Genomic DNA, 21,100 nt, shown 5'->3' with positions numbered 1-21,100 from the left:
GACCTGGCTTCAATTGCATGGTATTTAAATACAGTGTATTTCAGTATTTCAATACATTCCAAGTGTATTTCCAAATACTTGCCAATATTCAACCACTTGTATTTTCAAAGAAACAATATCAAAATACTTACTTCGAAATATATTTTAAAGTAATTGAAATACCCGAAATAGTATTTGAACCCAGGTCAGGTGTGTGTGTGTTTCTGTGTTTGTGTGTATGCATATGTGCGTGCGTTTGTGTGTGCATGCACACATCTCTCTCTAGCTGTAGCTACTGTAGCAGTAGGCCTATACAAAATATTATGGGTCACTAGCTGTGTTGCAAACTGCTACAGGTTCTGCATCTGTTGTTTTGCTCAACAAATATTAACTTGTGGTCATGTTGAGTTGCTACTGGAGATTCCTGCCTATTCAGAAGGTGTCTCTAAGTGAAATCGTCTGGTGATGCAATTTTACAGGAAATAGTCACATATTTATGTCCTTTGATAAACGACACAAGTTGATAACTGACAGAAGATATGGACCGATACAGCTGTTAACACAGCTGGGTGACTCACCATTCACATCACATGACACCTCCCTACATTTTGTAAAACATTTAGGGTCCACGGTATATGGAATATATTAAATAGAAATGCATTTTAAAGAGAGAGAGAGAACATTAAAACATTTCAGCAAATAGAATTTGAACAATAATGTACACTGATCCAATGGAGAGCTCCCCCCCCACCCCTCTCTCTCTCTCTCTCTCATTGGGGGCTACTTACATTAGCTCAAGGGTTTCATTGATGAGCAGTCAGGCAGACAGTGAGAGGTAGCTCAGACAATTTCACATGGAAGTGCTGGATCAAATTACATAAAACTACGTCATCCACTGGCTCATATGGTCATTTATGCTATTTCAGGAATATAGTTTAGGGTAGAATGATTTTGGAAATGCTATGTTTAGTTTCTGTTGTTCAACGTTGAACGGCAGTCTCTGCACGCATTGTGCTTGAAAGCAGGAGACATAATTGGTTTCTCATTGAGATATAACCATTAGTCAGTCCACCACGCGTGGGACGGAGGAAAAGCAGCACTCAGCATTCCCTGTCACCGTTACTCAACTGTCCTCCCTACAGTGAGCTGAACCTTTTGGACGATTTGATCTCCATATTTCTACCTCCGAATTTTGGAGTTTTAGTAGCGGATCGCATTGGATCCTATAGCATCTTTTGTTCCCGCCTGGAGAAAGTTTGTTCAGGTTCCAACATGAGTGATTTAGAAGAAGACTTCAAAAATATTATTTTGATAAAAGAGGAGAGAATTAAGGACATGGAGATGCGTCTCGCCGAAAAGGAAGAAGAGATCCACGAATTAAAACGAAAACTGCACAAATGTCAATCCGTTCTGCCCAGCGCGCAGATAATTGGACCTAGAACCAGGCGCGCCCAAGGCATCTCGGCGGAACCTCAAGCTTATCGAACCTTCCAGGAGTTAAACAGTGAAGCATTTCGGAAACATTCCAAGTCTGACAGGTACCACATAGTTTATTATTGCTACTTCACCATAATTGCCTACAGGGCACACACTGGTTGAATCAACGTTGTTTCCACATAATTTCACTGAAATTAAGTTGAACCAACGTGGAATAGACGTTGAATTGACGTTTGTGTCCAGTGGGTAATATCTTTCCTGTTCATTTTCCCGAACACATTTTGTCCATTACACTTAGCCTTACAAATAATGCATTTAACTCTTTTTATATTGTGTATATATCCTGCATGAGAGGAGAGGTCAATAAACCAGACAACACTAAATTAAGGACGTGCTCATGAATCGATTAGTAATTTAATCTGGGAGGAATGCGACAACTTTTAGACAGAAGGACAGCAGTCTGGTGATTTTAATTGATTGGCTCCATCTTCAAACTCTTAGGGGGCATTAAAGTCCATAACACCACCAGGCTTTTTATGCAAATATGATTTTATGCAAACGTCCAATGTATCGGCCTACAGTATTTATGCGTCTTTAGCCAAATACAGTAGGCCTACTCCATTAAAAAACAAATCTGTGCGTTGCTTTTTAGATTTCACTTTACATGTCCCTCAAATGTTTCAGAGCAATTTCAACAGGGTGCTTCTAATAACCCGTTACTGTGGGCCCCATTCAGGGCTGTTCAGCTAAAAGCTGTGGTAATTTTATGCCGACAGTCACCATGGTGATGTAACCTGGAGTGAAGAGAAGTGAGGGGACAATGTTATGTCTGTTGTGATGAGTAACTTATTCATTAGACATATTCACCTAACTGTTGTGCAATGACGAGTGGCCCCTATGATTGGTTTACTCATAGAACGTGCTCTAGAAATAAATTGGAACTGTTTAGACACATTGCCTTGTTGTTTAGTTGCTATGACATAATGTCCTCACAGCTTGTGTTGTTTGGGCACCATTGATTACCGAATCCTGTCGTACTGCTAATGAGCACCCAAGGCATCGCCTAAAGTTGTAAACAAGCTTTGTGGAACTGAAGTCACTTTTGATCACTGTGCGCTGACCCTCACACACAGGCCTGCACTGAGTGCACTGACTGAGAGTGGTCCCATTCCACTCATATTTACAATCCACTGACTCTTGTGAAAGTGTATTTTTATCGCTGATTGACATTACGAGATCACTGTTGGGTACTTATACACTTCACTACAGTATTGAGTGCCCTGACTCAGAGTATACTTGTTATGAGTGTGCTTCGGTGCTGATACGACTCTGGCTGCTGAGGGGAGAACGGCTCATAATAATGTCTGGAATGGAGTAAATGGACTGGTTTCACTCTATTCCACTCCATTCCAGCCATTATTATGAGCCGTCCTCCCCTCCTTATTATGAACCTCCACTGGACTGTACAGATAGTAAAATTGTATGTGTGCTTACTGTTGGCTCATAAAGTGGCATGTTTTGGTCTCCTGGCGATACTGATACTGATGCACTAATTTCACTTGATTGGGAGATGTCACTGCCTTGTTACAGAGGAGCTTGATTCACAGTTTTAATAAGTTGAATCTATGACCTCGTTCCCCCCTCTGTCTCTCCCCCTCTCTGTCTCTCGCTCTGTCGCTCTGTCTCTCTGTGTCTCTGTCTCTCTCCCCTTCTTGGTCTCCCCCCTCTGTCTCTCCTCCTCTCTGTCTCTCGCTCTGTCACTCTGTGTCTCTGTCTCTCTCCCCTTCTCGGTCTCCCCCCTCTGTCTCCCCCCCCCCCCGTCTCTCATTCTGTCACTCTGTCTCTCTACCTACATGTACATATTATCTCAATTACCTCGACTAACCTGCACCCCCCACACACTGTACCCCCTGTAAATAGCCTCATTTTGTGTGTGTGTGTGTGTTGTAAAAAAAAAAAACTTTCGTTTATTCAATAAATATTTTCTTAACTCTTATTTTTCTTGAAACTGCATTGTTGGTTAATGAGGGCTTGTAAGTAAGCATTTCACAGTAAGGTCTACACCCATGGTATTTGGCGCACGTGACAAATAAAATGTGATGATTTGAATTGAGGATCTGAGTCCGACTCATGCCATACCCTTTAATTACACAGTAACTAAATCAAATCCAAATGTTTTTGGTCACATACACATATTTGCGTATGTGACACACCTACAGTTATACTCAAGTCTCATTGAAAGTGTTAACACAAAACACTTTGCAACTCTCAAAGATCTCAGTGTGCACTGTGAGCCGTGTGCCAGTATTATAAACACAGCCCCAAGGCTGTTTCTCCACAGACATAACAGAAAGTGACCACTGTCCCAGATATTCTCCTCTAGATATGCAGCTAATAACAATTGCCACAAGATGGGAGCAAAATGCTTCTTCGTGGTTAGGATCTGTTTGTGAACCTGAGGTGGCTGTGTGACCTGATTCTCTGGAGGATTATTCCTGATCGTAAAAAAATCTGTACTTTCTGTGCATGTGCTCCTTTACGATGAAAGGTTTGTTGTACACACTTATTTGTCTGGTGTAACTATAACATTGACATGTTGTAGCCTACAAACTTCTCTTGTAACTATAATAAATGACATGATCAACATTTTGTACAAACATCTTCGTCTGTTGCAACTATAATGACATTGCAGTATTACAGTAAACACAAGCAGGACAGACAGGCAGTCTTAAGTAGTGATTTAATGCTATTACATGCTGCTGTCTAGGAATGTTTTGGAAGATGATATCATTGCAAGCATAAGCAGGAGGCAGACAGGCAGTCATATTACTAGTGCTCTTTTTTCAACTTTTCAGCCTACAATATAGCAGCATGTACAGTATATCTATAAAGATATGTATCTACGCATAAAGATTATTTCATCACAAATAGCAGTAGGGTAGACAGGCAATCTAAGCAGTAGTGTTTGTATTTACAGTTTTTCAGGCAGTATCCAGCCTTGTAATACCAGTGGCCTGCCTGGGGTTAACAGTGGCCTGCCTGGGGTTACCAGTGGCCTGCCTGAGGTTACCAGTGGCCTGCCTGGGGTTACCAGTGGCCTGCCTGAGGTTACCAGTGGCCTGCCTGGGGTTACCAGTGGCCAGCCGGAGGTTACCAGTGGCCTGCCTGAGGTTACCAGTGGCCTGCCTGGGGTTACCAGTGGCCTGCCTGGGGTTACCAGTGGCCTGCCTGAGGTTACCAGTGGCCTGCCTGAGGTTACCAGTGGCCTGCCTGGGGTTACCAGTGGCCTGCCTGGGGTTACCAGTGGCCTGCCTGAGGTTACCAGTGGCCTGCCTGAGGTTACCAGTGGCCTGCCTGGGGTTACCAGTGGCCTGCCTGGGGTTACCAGTGGTCTGCCTGGGGTTACCAGTGGTCTGCCTGGGGTTACCAGTGGCCTGCCTGGGGTTACCAGCTATCAGTGGCCTGCCTAGGGTTACCAGTGGCCTGCCTGGGGTTACCAGCTATCAGTGGCCTGCCTAGGGTTACCAGTGGTCTGCCTGGGGTTACCAGTGGTCTGCCTGGGGTTACCAGTGGCCTGCCTGGGGTTACCAGTGGCCTGGTATCTAGAACCAAGGCACTACACTCTGCATCCCTCCTCCTCAACCCGGCTTTCTCAGACACTTTAATGTGCACTGAGGATGATGTCTTAAATCCGCTCACAAGACACACGCAGGCACGCACACACACAAACACTTACGCACACACACACACACCACACATAGGTACACACACTCATTTAATTATCTTAATTGGACAGCTGTGTCTGTCACAGATTATGTAAAATGATCCAAGGCTCAAACTGCGTTCCACTGAGTGCTCTGAAATATGTATCCACACAGACGTTAGAAGTTAGACAACTGTTTATATTGCCTTATTTCAAGGCTGGATATAAGTGTCAGCTGGAGTGCTACCAGCCTGGCTTTGCAATGTACATGGGTTTATTATTTAATGGGATTATGGGCAATGTATATGACATGAGGTGGCCATAGGAGGGAGCTATAGACCCTTATCAGGCCTGGTGTCCTTATTCGGCATCACTTCCACTATATCAAGTCTGTGGATAAGGTAGGGTTTAACATTAAGACCAGAGTGGGTGTGGTATATGGCCAATTGGCCAATATACCACTGCTAAGGGTTGTTCTTATGCACAGCGCAAAGCAGTAAAACTAAATGTTTTGTCATACCCATGGTATACGGTCTGTTATACCACGGCTATCAGCCAATCAGCATTCAGGGCTCGAACCACCCAGTTGGCTGAAGGCCATGGTATATCAGAGTGTACCCCCCCGGGTATGACAAAACATTTATTTTTACTGGTCTAATTATGTTGGTAACCAGTTTATAATGGCAATAAGGCACCTCGGGGGTTTGTGGTATATGGCCAATATACCACAGCTAAGGGCTGTGTCCAGGCACTCCGCGTTGTGTCATGCGTAAGGACAGCCCTTAGCCGTGGTATGTTGGCCATATACCACACCCCTTGGGATAATAGCATTATTCCTTATTCGGGGACAAAACATGTGGCTTCAAAGGGGTGAGTGCCATCATCACAGTTAAATTTACATTATAGTGCATATGTCTCTGCAATTTCTGCACATTAGTATTACATTACAATCACTACGACTGAAGTATGGTGCATATATAATATATAATCTCTGACAGGTAGGGTGCATCTACACGAATATTATAGAGCATAGGTGTGTGTATTACCTGATACCTGATTGGCTGATCATAGTATTGAGGAAAGCAACCAATTTGTTGCACTGGTGGGGGGATCAATGATTGTGCTTCGGCATCCTGCGAGCGCTGACGCTCACTCTGGATACTGACGTATGTGAGCAATACAATGAAGCGTATTGTTCGTCACATTTGGCCAACCTTTCATTTGAAAGGCTACTCACCTGAGTTTCAAATCAAGCGCATGAGTCGTTCTCCCCGCAAGTATTCAATTTGTGTAGTGGCAGTGAACGAGGAGGTTGCCTTCCAAATCTGAGCATCATTCGAGTCACTCGCAAAGTTTGCTGCGCTCTGGTGATCCTGATTTCTCTGATAACTATGGGGACCTTACGCGATCTCCAATACGCATTACAGGAGAAGATTGAGGAGTTGCGACAACGAGACGCACTTATTGACGAACTGGAGCTGGAATTAGATCAAAAGGACGAATTGATTCAAAAGCTTCAGAATGAACTGGATAAATACCGATCCGTAATCAAACCGGCGACGCAACAAGTCCACAAGGCAAGCGCACTACAGGAGCAGCACAGGACCAAGAGGCAGGCGATATCAGGAGAGCCCACCGCCTTTGACATTCATGAACTCAGTCATGTCACTCTTCCATTCTACCCCAAGAGCCCACAGTAGGTTTCATATGTCCGTCTTTGGTCATTGTGTCTTACCTGTGTGCTGACTGCTGTTCATCTATTGTATATCACATGTCCCTATTAGAGTATGAGTGGTACCAAAAGTGAATCCCATCACAGCAACACTGTAGGCTAATTGAATGGCAAAATGTTGGCTTTAGTTGTGGCTGTGTTTGCATTTGCAATGAAGTACGTTGTGTGTGTGTGTGTGTTATGGAAACATGATATCATGCAGAAACCATCTTTGCATAATGCATGCTAGTTGTGTAGTAACAGTATGGTGTGTGCATCCACCTGGCTGAGTATACATTATAAAACTAGCCTTAACACAAGTCTCTACAGAAACATTTGTTTTAAAACACACAACACACTTACCTCACTGCAATTGCAAACACAGTCAAATCTACAGACACTATGCTATGCAGAGTCAGGAAACCCCCATAATGCACATGCAATGAACACATTAAAGTAAAAGTCACCCTCTGAAAGCATAGAGCTAACATTTCTAATTCACTTGTTGCTCAAGCCCTGATACTGTTCTCAGATGTTGTTTGACTAGCCAAATCAACATCTACCTTCTAAAGATACGTATAATCATAAATGAACATAGCTCACATGGACAGATAGCAATTTCCATGTAAGAGATACAATATCTACATACAGGGAAAACATTAGGAAACATTAGGTTGGGAATTTGAGCATTATAAAAATGAATTTGTATATCTAAATGCCTTAAGAGTACACGACAGAACGTTCTATTACAGTAGGTTGTTTTGTCAAAGTCCAGACAAAGGAGAAAGGCAGAGAAGAACATTTTCTCATGTGGAGTCAGTAAATAATGTAATCCACTGTCAAGATAGACCGTTCGTTAGGGAAAAACGAATAGGTTCTCGCCCTCTTCCAAATATTGTTTGTGTGTGTGTGTGTATATATATCTCACTAATGTTTCATACTTTTCCACAACACTACGAGCACAGGTTGATTCCACAGCAGCATGGCCTGAAAACACATGCCTCTGGTAAATACAATCCTCTGGTAAAACCCTATAATCCGTACATGGTACAGACAACGTATTGGTATCGTTATACTCCTAAAAGTGAAATTTAAAAAAATCACATTCATTTATTAAATATACAAATATTATTTACAGTACCAGTCAAATGTTTTAGAACACCTACTCATTACAGGGTTTTTCTTTATTTTTTTTTTACTATTGTCTACATTGTAGGATAATAGTGAAGACATCAAAACTATGAAATAACACACAGAATCATGTAGTTAACAAAAAATTGTTAAACAAATCCAAATATATTTTATATTTGAGATTCTTCAAAGTAGCCACCCTTTGTCTTGATGACAGCTTTGCACATGCTTGGCATTCTCTCAACCAGCGTCATGCGGTAGTCACCTGGAATGCATTTCAATTAATAGGTGTGCCTTGTTAAGTTATTCTGTGGAATTTCTTTCCTTCTTATTAAAGCGTTTGAGCCAATCAGTTGTGTTGTGACAAGACAGGGTTGGTATACAGAGCTTTTGGTAAAAGACCAAGTCCATATTATGACAAGAACAGCTCAAATCAGCAAAGAGAAATGACAGTCCATCATTACTTGAAGACATGAAGGTCAGTGAATCTGGAAAATTGTGCAGTTGCAAAAACCATCTAGCTCTATGATGAAACTGGCTCTCATGAGGACCGCCACAGGATTGGAAGACCCAGAGTTCCCTCTGCTGCAGAGGATAAGTTCATTAGAGTTACAAGCCTAAGAAATTGAAGCCCAAATAAATGCTTCACAGAGTTCAAGTAACAGACACATCTCATCATCAACTGTTCAGAGGAGACTGCGTGAATCAGGCCTTCATGGTCGAATTGCTGCAAAGAAACCTCTATTAAAGGATACAAATCAGAAGAAGAGACTTGCTTGGGCCAAGAAACACGAGCAATGGACAATAGACCGGTGGAAATTTGTCCTTTGGTCTGATCAGTCCAAATTTGAGATTTTTGGTTCCAACTGCCATGTCTTTGTGAGACGTGGTGTGGGTGAACGGATGATCTCCGCATGTGTATTTCCCACTATAAAGCATGGAGGTGTTATGGGGGTTTGCTGGTGACGCTGTCTGTGATTTATTTAGAATTCAAGGCACACTTAACCAGCATGGCTACCACAGCATTCTGCAGTGATACACATCCCATCAGGTTTGGGCTTAGTGGGACTATAATTTGTTTTTCAACAGGACAATGACTCAATACACATGCAGGCTGTGTAAGGGCAATTTTACCAAGAAGGAGAGTGATGGAGTGTTACATCAGATGACCTGGCCTCCACAACCTCCCGACCTCAACCAAATTGAGATGGTTTGGGATGAGTCAGCCTGTAGAGTGAAGGAAAAGCAGACAATAAGTGCTCAGCATATGTGGGAACTCCTTCAAGACTGCTGGAAAAGCATTCCAGGTGAAGCTGGTTGAGAGAATGCCAAGCATGTGCAAAGCTGAAGAATCTCAAATATATTTTGATTCGTTTAACACTTTTTCTATTACTACATGATTCCATATCTGTCATTTCATAGTTTTGATGTCTTCACTATTATTCTACAATGTAAAAAATTGTAAAAGTAAAGAAAAACCCTTGAATGATCAGATGTTCTAAAACTTTGACCGGTAGTGTATCTAAAAGTACCCTTTTTGATTCCCCATTTTTTTTGACATGTTGTTTGGAACGATATACTCTTCAAATAAGTACAATTTCCAGAGTGGGCTCTCTGCTAATTTTCAAGAAATTATCATATTTATATATGGAAATTGACATTATAGGTAATTAACCAATCACAACCCTCCCGTAGGATTGAACTTTCAGCAAATCACCAGCAGAGAGAGTCCCCTTTGAATCCATTTTCCAATTCCCTGTGTTGATGCTGCTCATAAAATGCATCATAATATCAAGAGCAGCATTAGAGTCAGTCTGAATATTTTATTTTCTTGAGTATATTTGTCACACCCTGACCTTAGTTATCTTTGTTTTCCTTATTATTTTGGTTAAGTCTGGGTGTGATGAGGGTGGTATGTGTGTTTGCCTTGTCTAGGGTTTTTTGTTTATCTATGGGGTTTTGGTTTGTCTAGGCAGCTGGCAGCTGTTTATCGTTGTCTCTGATTGGGGATCCTATTTAGGTTGCCATTTAGGTTTTGTGGGTTATTGTCTATGTGTAGTTGCATGTCAGCACTAGTTGTTTATAGCTTCACGTTTGTTTAAGTGGTCTTCGTTAAATAAAAGAAGAATGTATTCCAATCACGCTGTGCCTTGGTCTCCTCGTTATGACGAATGTGACAATATTGTTTTAAACAATATATTTAAAATGTAACAAACTAAAAAACGTTATTTTGAGAATGTAGACTTACTCCATACTTTAGAGGACACTATTAGGAGTCTAATGACAGCAAGATGTCTGTAACATATCATGTACGGTTCGCAGACATGGGGTCTTACAAGAGGCATGTATAGGCCTAAAAGTGGCCTAAAATGGCCACTTTCATCATGATTTTCAAAAACAATATTTATATTTGTATTGATGATGGATCCTCATGCAGCAGCTACACTTAATGCGCCAATCCCGTTAACGGGATAGATTTGACAACATCCTGTGAAATTGCAGGGCACCAAATTAAAACTACAGAAATATCAATATTCAACCTTCACAAAAATATAAGTGTAATACATCAAAATAAAGCTTAACTTCTTGTTAATCCAGCTTCTGTGTCAGATTTCAAAAAGGCTTTACGGAGAAAGAACACCATGCGATTATCTGAGGACAGCGCCACGCATACACACACATGAAAATCCTTTTTCAACCAGGCAGGTGCGACAGAAAAAATCCGAAATAATGATATAATAAATACCTTACCTTTGAAAATCTTCTTTTTGCAATCCCATATGTCTCAGTGACACAATGAATGATCGTTTTGTTTGATAAATTCCTTCTTTATATCCCCAAAATGTCAATTTATTTGGCGTGTTTGATTCAGAAATACACCGGTTCCAACTCGCCCAACATGACTACAAAGTATCTAATAAGTTACCTGTAAACTTGGTCCAAACATTTCAAACAACGTTCCTAATCCAACCCCAGGTATCCTAAAATGTAAATAATCGATAGAATTTAAGACGGGATAATCTGTTTCCAATACCGAAGAAAAATAACACGGGCCGCGCTCCTGTTCACGCGCAACAAAAGACTAGGGACCTTCAGAGTGACACGTACAAAGAACAGCACTACTTCTTCATTTCTCAAAAGAAAAACATTGACCAATTTCTAAAGACTGTTGACATCCAGTGGAAGCCATAATAACTGCAACCAGGTTCCTAATTAACAGGGTTTCCATAGAAAACCATTGGAAAATCTTATGACCTCAATTTTTTCCCCCTGGATGGTTTGTCCTCTGGGTTTCGCCTGCCAAATCAGTTCTGTTATACTCACAGGCATTATTTTAACAGTTTTAGAAACTTTTGAGTGTTTCCTATCCAAATCTACCAATTATATGCATATCCCAGCTGATTAGCAGGCAGTTTACGTTGGGCACACTTATCATCCAGATGTCATAATACTGCCCCCTAGCCTTAAGAGGTTTTAAGGCAGTTATACAATTTTAAAAACATAAAAATACATTCACAACACATTTCACAACCCATTAAGTGTGTGCCCTCAGGCCACTACACTTCTACCACATATCTACAATACAAAATCCATATGTACGTGTGTGTATAGTGCGTATGTTATCGTGTCTTTGTATGCATGTGTCTGTGCCTCTGTATGTGTCTCTTCACAGTCCCCGCTGATCTATAATGTGTATTTTTATCTGTTCTTTAAAATGAGATTTTACTGCTTGCATGATTTACATGATGTGGAATTTAGTGTCATGTAGTTATGGCTCTACGTCGTACTATGCGCCTCCCATTGTCTGTTCTGGACTTGGAGACAGTGAAGAGACCTCTGGCATGTCTTTTTGGGTATGCATGGGTGCCAGTTGTTCAGACATACAGCTCTGTGAATTCAACATGTCAATACCTCTCACAAATACAAGTAGTGACGAAGTCAATCTCTGCTCCACTTTGAGCCAGGAGAGTTTGACATGCATATTATTAATGTTAGCTCTCTGTGTACATCCAAGGGCCAGCCGTGCTGCCCTGTTCTGAGCCAATTGCAATTTTCCCAAGTCCATTTTTGTGGCACCTGACCACACGACTGAACAGTAGTCCAGGTGCGACAAAACTAGGGCCTGTAGAACCAGCCTTGTTGATAGTGTTGTTATTAAGGACAGACTTCTCCCCATCTTGGCTACTGTTGTAGAAATATGTTTTGACCATGACAGTTTACAGTCCAGGATTGTGATACAAATGTAAAAAGCATATCAAACGTGATAATTGCCAGAACAATCTGACACAGAAAATATATTTTTTGCCCATTCTGGCGTGGACTCACCCCCACAGCAGCAATACTATTATAATTGTTATGAACTACTGCCCAAACAAATACCACATATTTATTTTTATTTACACTGACAGCCTACCCTGGCCAAACCGGGATGACGCTGTGCCAATTGTGCGCTGCCCTATGGGACTCTCAATCACGGCCGGTTGTGATACAGCCTGGAATCAAACCAGGGTCTGTAGTGATGCCTCTAGTACTGAGAAGCAGTGTCTTAGACCGCGGCGCCACTCGGGAGCCCCTACATATGTGCACTGATGTGACGTTATTTCCTTTACAATTCATGCATGCCTTTGCAACTCTATGTCTGAAATTGTGTAGGTTGTAAACAATCACAACCTTTCTCAGGCTTCTTAGATTGGAAGGTATGGTCAGGGCATTGAGGGAAAGAGTTTGATTCTTGCACCTTCAGTCCAAGGGTCCTATAAAGTCTGTAGGAATGCTGTCTATCCATCCGGCTGTGCTCTAAAGTAGCATACTTTCTCCTTTTAAGGGAACCGCTCTGTGTTTATCTCTCGGCTTTGACAGGGACTCGCTTTCTGAAGCGAAGGAAATGAAACGCGACACAAAAACAGAACAGGGGCCAAGCTGGATTCTAGTCAACTATCAGTTAACATATTGTATAACTGTGACACACTATACCTGTCACGTTCTGACCTTTATTTCCTTTGTTTTGTCATTATTTATTATTGTCAGGGCGTGAGTTGGGGTGGGCAGTCTATGTTTGTTTTTCTATGATTTGGGTATTTCTATGTTTCGGCCTAGTATGGTTCTCAATCAGAGGCAGGTGTCATTAGTTGTCTCTGATTGAGAATCATACTTAGGTAGCCTGGGTTTCACTGTGTGTTTGTGGGTGATTGTTCCTGTCTCTGTGTTTGCACCAGATAGGGCTGTTTTAGGTTTTCACGTTTCTTGTTTTTGTTAGTCTGTTCATGTATAGTTTTCTTCATTAAAGAACCATGAATAGAAACCACGCTGCATTTTGGTCCGCCTCTCCTTCAAGTCAAGAAGACCGTTACAATACCATAGTTCTGCAATGTCAATCCATCCAAGTCGATCTCAGTCATGTTATTCAATAGACTGCAACCAAAGCTTCTCACCAGTCTTCACCTGGCCATGTGTAGTATTCCCCTGAAAAGCCTTCCAGGACACCCAATTAATGCTGAATATCAAAGGATCTGATTAATTTGGAGCAGCCTGATGAGCAGTGGCATTTCTGTCCATTGTTCTCAAACCCTCTTCAAAGGGAGTGGTTGGCAGGTCACCAAGGGGGTCGGTCTTCTGACACTAGCCACCAGCTGGAGTTCAGTGCCTCCAAAATAACTAATGGCTCCGTTCTCCCCTTTTGTGCTTTTTCTCTGAATATTTTTGAGTCAGATGAGTCATTAGCTAGGTTTCCCTCCAATTGGCAACACATTTTCATGAGAATATTCTAAAATGTTTGATGTGCTTCCATCAAATTGACTTTTTTTCAGATAAAATGCTGTGCGTAATGACGTAGTGCACATATTTACTGGAAAGGAGCATCAATCTCATCACCTTGCACTTTCACCACCCTGTGAAGTTTAGCATAACTTATTTCATCTGTAGCCTAATAAACTGCATGCTTTCCCGACAAGTCATAGTGGGAGGACCCCAAAACATGTCATTGCATGATTCCAAGTTTACGCGCTATGATGATTATTAAATCAATATTTCTGAATAAAAGCATTTCCACTGACATTTCTTGCATAATAGATTTTACTGACACAGAAGGATTCCACCTTGTCTAGCGTATCTTGCTTTGTCTACATTTGGAAAGTTTACCAACAGATATTCTGTCTCCATCAGGCCTGTCATGACATTTTTTTATCCAACATGTACTTTACTTGCAGAAAAAGTTTGGACGGAAACCTGGTTAGTGTAGCTCAAATCAAATCAAATCAAATCAAATTGTATTTGTCACATGCACATGGTCAGCAGATGTTAATGCGAGTGTAGCGAAATGCTTGTGCTTCTAGTTCCGACATTGCAGTAATAACCAACAAGTAATCTAGCTAACAATTCCAAAACTACTACCTTATAGATACAAGTGTAAGGGGATAAAGAATATGTACATAAAGATATATGAGTGAGTGATGGTACATAGCGGCATAGGCAAGATACAGTAGATGATATCGAGTGCAGTATATACATATGAGATGAGTATGTAAACAAAGTGGCATAGTTAAAGTGGCTAATGATACATGTATTACATAAAGATGCAGTAGATGATGTAAAGTACAGTATATACATATACATATGAGATGAATAATGTAGGGTATGTAAACATTATATTAGGTAGCATTGTTTAAAGTGGCTAGTGATATATTTTACATCATTTCCCATCAATTCCCATTATTATTGTGGCTGGAGTTGAGTCAGTGTGTTGGCAGCAGCCACTCAATGTTAGTGGTGGCTGTTTAACAGTCTGATGGCCTTGAGATAGAAGCTGTTTTTCAGTCTCTCGGTCCCAGCTTTGTTGCACCTGTACTGACCTCGCCTTCTGGATGATAGCGGGGTGAACAGGCAGTGGTTCGGGTGGTTGTTGTCCTTGATGATCTTTATGGCCTTCCTGTGACATCGGGTGGTGTAGGTGTCCTGGAGGGCAGGTAGTTTGCCCCCGGTGATGCGTTGTGCAGACCTCACTACCCTCTGGAGAGCTTTACGGTTGTGGGCGGAGCAGTTGCCATACCAGGCGGTGATGCAGCCCAACAGGATGCTCTCGATTGTGCATCTGTAGAAGTTTGTGAGTGCTTTTGGTGACAAGCCGAATTTCTTCAGCCTCCTGAGGTTGAAGAGGTGCTGCTGCGCCTTCTTCACGATGCTGTCTGTGTGGGTGGACCAATTCAGTTTGTCTGTGATGTGTACGCCGAGGAACTTAAAACTTACTACCCTCTCCACTACTGTTCCATCAATGTGGATAGGGGGGTGTTCCTTCTGCTGTTTCCTGAAGTCCACAATCATCTCCTTAGTTTTGTTGACGTTGAGTGTGAGGTTATTTTCCTGACACCACACTCCGAGGGCCCTCACCTCCTCCCTGTAGGCCGTCTCGTCGTTGTTGGTAATCGAGCTTGATGACGAGCTTGGAAGGCACTATGGTGTTAAATGCCGAGCTGTAGTCGATGAACAGCATTCTCACATAGGTATTCCTCTTGTCCAGATGGGTTAGGGCAGTGTGCAGTGTGGTTGAGATTGCATCGTCTGTGGACCTATTTGGGCGGTAAGCAAATTGGAGTGGGTCTAGGGTGTCAGGTAGGGTGGAGGTGATATGGTCCTTGACTAGTCTCTCAAAGCACTTCATGATGACGGAAGGGTCCTGTCGTTTAGTTCAGTTACCTTAGTTTTCTTGGGAACAGGAACAATGGTGGCCCTCTTGAAGCATGTGGGAACAACAGACTGGGATAGGGATTGATTGAATATGTCCGTAAACACACCAGACAGCTGGTCTGTGCATGCTCTGAGGGTGCGGCTGGGGATGCCGTCTGGGCCTGCAACCTTGCGAGGGTTGACACGTTTAAATGTTTTCCTCACGTCAGCTGCAGTGAAGGAGAGTCCGCATGTTTTAGTTGTGGGCCGTGTCAGTGGCACTGTATTGTCCTCAAAGCAGGCAAAAAAGTTATTTAGTCTGCCTGGGAGCAAGACATCCTGGTCCGTGACTGGGCTGGTTTTCTGTTTTAGCTGAAAGGAATATACTGCAGGGATTTGATGGGTATATTTGTTTTCTTAATGTAACTGCCCAGGAATAATATCACCTTTTTAAAAGTGAATATTCTGTTAACTCATACCCAAGTAATGTTGTTGACTCATCCTATATTAAACCCGTATTTGTGCATGGTTGGAGAAAAAAACACTTGGAGAATAAAACCTACCTCAAACTTGTATCTCAAACAGACCATTTAAAGAATGCTTGCTATTTCCTCATAGAGGATGATGTCATCTTTCTTGGCATTCTCTCAATCAGTTTTATGATGTAGTCACCTGGAATGCATTTCAATTAACAGGTGTGCCTTGTTAAAAGTTAATTTGTGGATTTTATTCCCTTCTTAATGCATTTGAGATGTGTTGTGACAAGGTAGGTGTGGTTTACAGAAGATAGCCCTATTTGGTAGAAGACCAAGTCCATATTATGGCAAGAACCGTTCAAATAAGCAAAGAGAAATAACAGTCCATCATTACTTTAAGACATGAAGGTCAGTCAATCCAGAAATGTTTTCAAGTGTAGTCGCAAAAACCATCCAGCGCTATGATGAAACTGGCTCTCATGAGGACCGCCACAGGAAAGGAAAACCCAGAGTTACCTCTGCTGCAGAGGATAAGTTCATTAAAGTTACCAGCCTCAGAAATCGGCAATTAACTGCACCTCGTATTTCAGCCCAAATAAATGCTTCACAGAGTTCAAGTAATAGACACATCTCAACATAAATTGTTCAGAGGAGACTGCGTGAATCAGGCCTTCATGGTCTAATTACTGTATAGAAACCACTAATAAAGGACACCAATAATAATAAGAGACTTGCTTGGGCCAAGAAACACGAACAATGGACATTAGACCAGTGGGAATCTGTCCTTTGGTCTGATGAGTCCAAATTTGAGATTTTTGATTTCACTAACCATGTCTTTGTGAGACACAGAGTAGGTGAACGGATGATCTCTGCATGTGTGGTTCCCACCGTGAAGCATGGAGGAGGAGGAGTGATGGTGTGGGTGTGGTTTGCTGGTGACATTGTCAGTGATTTATTTAGGCACATGTAACCAGTATGGCTACCACAGCATTCTGCAGCGATACGCCATCCCATTTGGTGTGGGCTTAGTGGGACTATCATTTGTTTTTCAACAGGACAATGACCCAACACACCTCCAGTCTGTGTAAGGGCTATTTGACCAAGAAGAAGAGTGACCTGGCCTCAACAATCACCTGACCTCAACCCAATTGAGATGGTTTGGGATGAGTTGGACCACAGAGTGAAGGAAAAGCAGCCAACAAGTTCTCAGCATATGTACGAACTTCTTCAAGACTGTTGGAAAAGCCTTCCAGGTAAAGCTGGTTGAGAGAATGCCAAGAGTGTGCAAAGCTGCCAAGAGTGTGCAAAGCTGTCAAGGCAAATGGTGGCTACTTTGAAGAATCTCAAATCTCAAATATATTTTGATTTGTTTAAGACTTTTGTGGTTGCTACATGATTCCATATCTGTTATTTCATAGTTTTGATGTCTTCACTATTATTCGACAATGTAGAAAATAGTACAAATAAAGAAAAACCCTTGAATGAGAAGGTTTGCCCAAACTTCTGACTGGTACTGTATATGGCATATTTGGGCCCTTTTATTCCCAACACCAACTCAAACATTTCAAGCCATAATTGGGCATTATGTAGCAATTATTTATTGAAATACTGCCATGTCAAACCAGTCCTATTTGGCCCTATGGAGCTGGTTGGTGGCCATTTTGGAAAACTGCTTCCCTAGAGTGCAACAGGGAAAATCTGCAATGGCACGATAGCTTTATTTAGTTTTGTGGCGTCATCATAAAGGGATTTTGCTCAAATGGGTTACCTTTGTCCCTGCTGGACATAATGCATCCCTATGGGATTTCTCATAGAGTGACCTGCACTGGGCAGGTTTCCTGGCACATTTCTTATAAGTGACACAGTGTATAATATCATATTATGTATCATTGTAATCGGTAGACTTCAGGGAACAGATATCACTTTTGTAGAGTGTCAAAGGTAACTTTGTATTTAATACACCACTTTGAAAGTGAAAATATACACATTTTACTGTGATTTGATGGTTTTTAATCATCGATCATAAAGGACAAAACAAATGCCACATGGTTTTGGTTGTTGATTGAATGAGTACCCCAAACCAATCCAAACATGTTTAGCTATTTTGGGGCTATGTGGACCCAACACAGGGGAAGCAATTACCCAAAACGTCAATACAGGTAAATGCATTTTCACCATTGACCTTTAGGGGGCGCTACATGTCGATCCGGGGCTTTGCTCAAGTTGCACTATATCAGGTTTTGTTCAGCATAAAAAACTACGCAAGTGTGCCAATTTTCACACTTCTATATCAAATAGAGACGTTTTAGAGCGTATCTACTGGACTATGTTGGGGTACACCCACACCATTTCAACACAGAAAACAGCTACTTAATAAAAAAAGTAGTAGGGAGGTATCCTTAATGTTTTGTACACTCAGTTTAGGTCATATTTGATAGAAATCTGGAAACACTGGACAGTTATTTTAATGAAACATTTTGCTTTACTCACCGTTGATTTTGTTCATGAAAATTGTAATAGAGACTTAGCCTTGATGAATTGACGATGTTCTTTCACTGAGACTGTTTGGAGAGACACTATGGCCTTTCAAACATTGATCTGGCTTGTCTTTCAGACATGTTCCATCCAGAAATATCCCTTCTGCTGCTGTTGTAACCACAGTGACATTCTATAAGCGTTTATACATGTTTTGAACTGTACATTTGAACTGTAAATGTTATTTCACAATGTCTCTATAATGTCATTGTAAAGGAAGCATTTCATTAATGGAAGCAATCTAAATGATAAAAGTCTGTTCTCTCTGTTATAATACTCTACATCACCAAAAGTATGTGGACACCCCTTTAAATTAGTGGATTCGGCTATTTCAGCCATACCCATTGCTGACAGGCGTATAAAATCGAGCACACAGCCATGCAATCACCATAGACAAACATTGGCTGTAGAATGGCCTTACTGAAGAGCTCGGTGACTTTCAATGTGGCACCATAATTGGATGTCATCTTTCCAACAAGTCAGTTCGTCAAATTTCTGCCCTGCTTGAGATGCCCCGGTCACCTGTAAGTGCTGTTATTGTGAAGTTGAAACATCTAGGAGCAACAACAACTCAGCCGTGACATGGTAGGCCACACAAGCTCACAGAATGGGACCGCCAAGTGCTGAAGCGCGTATAAATCATCTGTCCTCGGTTGCAACACTCACTACCGAGTTCCAAACATCAGCACAATATCTGTTTGTCGGGAGCTTCATGAAGTGGGTATCTATGGCCGAGCAGCGCAAAGCTCGCCACCATTGGACTCACCGCCATTGGACTCTGGAGCAGAGGAAATGTGTTCTCTGGAGTGATGAATCACGCTTTACCATCTGGCAGTCTGATGGACGAATCTGAGTTTGGCGGATGCCAAGAGAACGCTACCTGCCCCAATGCATAGTGCAAACTGTAAAGTTTAGTGGAGGAGGAATAATGGTCTGCAACTGTTTTTTATGGTTCAGGCTAAGCCCCTTAGTTCCAGTGAAGGGAAATATTAACGCTATGGCCTTCTAGGTGCTTCTAACTTTGTGGCAACTGTTTGGAGAAGGCCTCTTCCTGTTTCAGCATGACAATGCCTCCGTAAATCAAGCAAGGTCCATACAGAAATTATTTGTCGATCGGTGTGGAAGAACTTGGACAGAGCCCTGACCTCAACCCAATCAAACACCTTTGGGATGAATTGGAACACCGACTGTGACCCAGTCCTAATCGCCCAACATCAGTGCCTGACATCACTAATGCACTTGTGGCTGAATTTAATCAAGTCCCCACAGCAATTTACTTAATTTTTATTTCACCTTTATTTAACCAGGTAGGCTAGTTGAGAACAAGTTCTCATTTGCAACTGCGACCTGGCCAAGATAAAGCATAGCAGTGTGATCAGACAACAACACAGAGTTACACATGGAGTAAACAATAAACAATAAACAAGTCAATAACATAGTAGAAAAAAAACAATCTACAGTATATACATTGTGTGCAAAAGGCACGAGGAGGTAGGCAATAAATAGGCCATAGGAGTGAATAATTACAATTAAGCAGATTAACACTGGAGTTATAAATGATCAGATGAACATGTGCAGGTAGAGATACTGGTATGCAAAAGAGCAGAAAAGTAAATTAAATAAAAACAGTATGGGGATGAGGTAGGTAAATTGGGTGGGCTATATACCGATGGACTATGTACAGCTGCAGCGATCGGTTAGCTGCTCAGATAGCAGATGTTTAAAGTTGGTGAGGGAGATAAAAGTCTCCAACTTCAGAGATTTTTGCAATTCATTCCAGTCGCAGGCAGCAGAGAACTGGAAGGAAAGGTGGACAAATTAGGTTTTGGCTTTAGGGATGATCAGTGAGATACACCTGCTGGAGCGCGTGCTACAGGTGGGTGTTGCCATCGTGACCAGTGAATTGAGATAAGGCGGAGCTTTACCTAGCATAGACTTGTAGATGACCTAGAGCCAGTGGGTCTGGCAACGAACATGTAGCGAGGACCAGCCGACTAGAGCATACAGGTCGCAGTGGTGGGTGGTATAAGGTGCTTTAGTAACAAAACGGATGGCACTGTGATAAACTGCATCCAGTCTACTGAGTAGAGTATTGGAAGCTATTTTGTAGATGACATCGCCGAAGTCGAGGATCGGTAGGATAGTCCGTTTTACTAGGGTAAGTTTTACGGCGTGAGTGAAGGAGGCTTTGTTGCGAAATAGAAAGCCGACTCTAGATTTGATTTTGGATTGGAGATGTTTGATATGAGTCTGGAAGGAGAGTTTGCAGTCTAGCCAGACACCTAGGTTCTTATAGATGTCCACATTTTCTAGATCGGAACCCTCCAGGTTGGTGATGCAAGTCGGGCATGCGGGTGCAGGCAGCGAACGGTTGAAAAGCATGCATTTGGTTTTACTAGCGTTTAAGAGCAGTTGGAGGCCACGGAAGGAGTGTTGTATGGCATTGAAGCTCATTTGGAGGTTAGATAG

The 21,100-nt window shown here is 42.0% G+C and overlaps 1 protein-coding gene across 4 annotated transcripts in view; it reads left to right on the top strand.

The window, feature by feature from the left end:
• Positions 1-963: 963 nt before the first annotated feature.
• Positions 964-21,100, top strand: part of LOC109865573 (cGMP-dependent protein kinase 1) — a 180,668-nt gene continuing 160,531 nt past the window's right edge. For 2 of the 4 annotated variants that reach the window (XM_031799692.1, XM_020453858.2), the window contains exon 1: positions 6,279-6,815. In XM_031799692.1, coding sequence (XP_031655552.1) covers positions 6,511-6,815 — 305 coding nt within the window. In that variant the 5' untranslated portion in view covers positions 6,279-6,510. Of the gene's footprint in view, positions 1,518-6,278; positions 6,816-21,100 lie in introns of those variants that run through there. The other 2 variants (XM_020453859.2, XM_031799693.1) reach the window with 2 other exon arrangements.

Source organism: Oncorhynchus kisutch, linkage group LG20 (assembly GCF_002021735.2).
Source record: "Oncorhynchus kisutch isolate 150728-3 linkage group LG20, Okis_V2, whole genome shotgun sequence".
NCBI lineage: Eukaryota > Metazoa > Chordata > Actinopteri > Salmoniformes > Salmonidae > Oncorhynchus > Oncorhynchus kisutch.
Note: the sequence above shows the minus strand (reverse complement) of the source record. Positions and strands in the feature narration are given on the sequence as shown.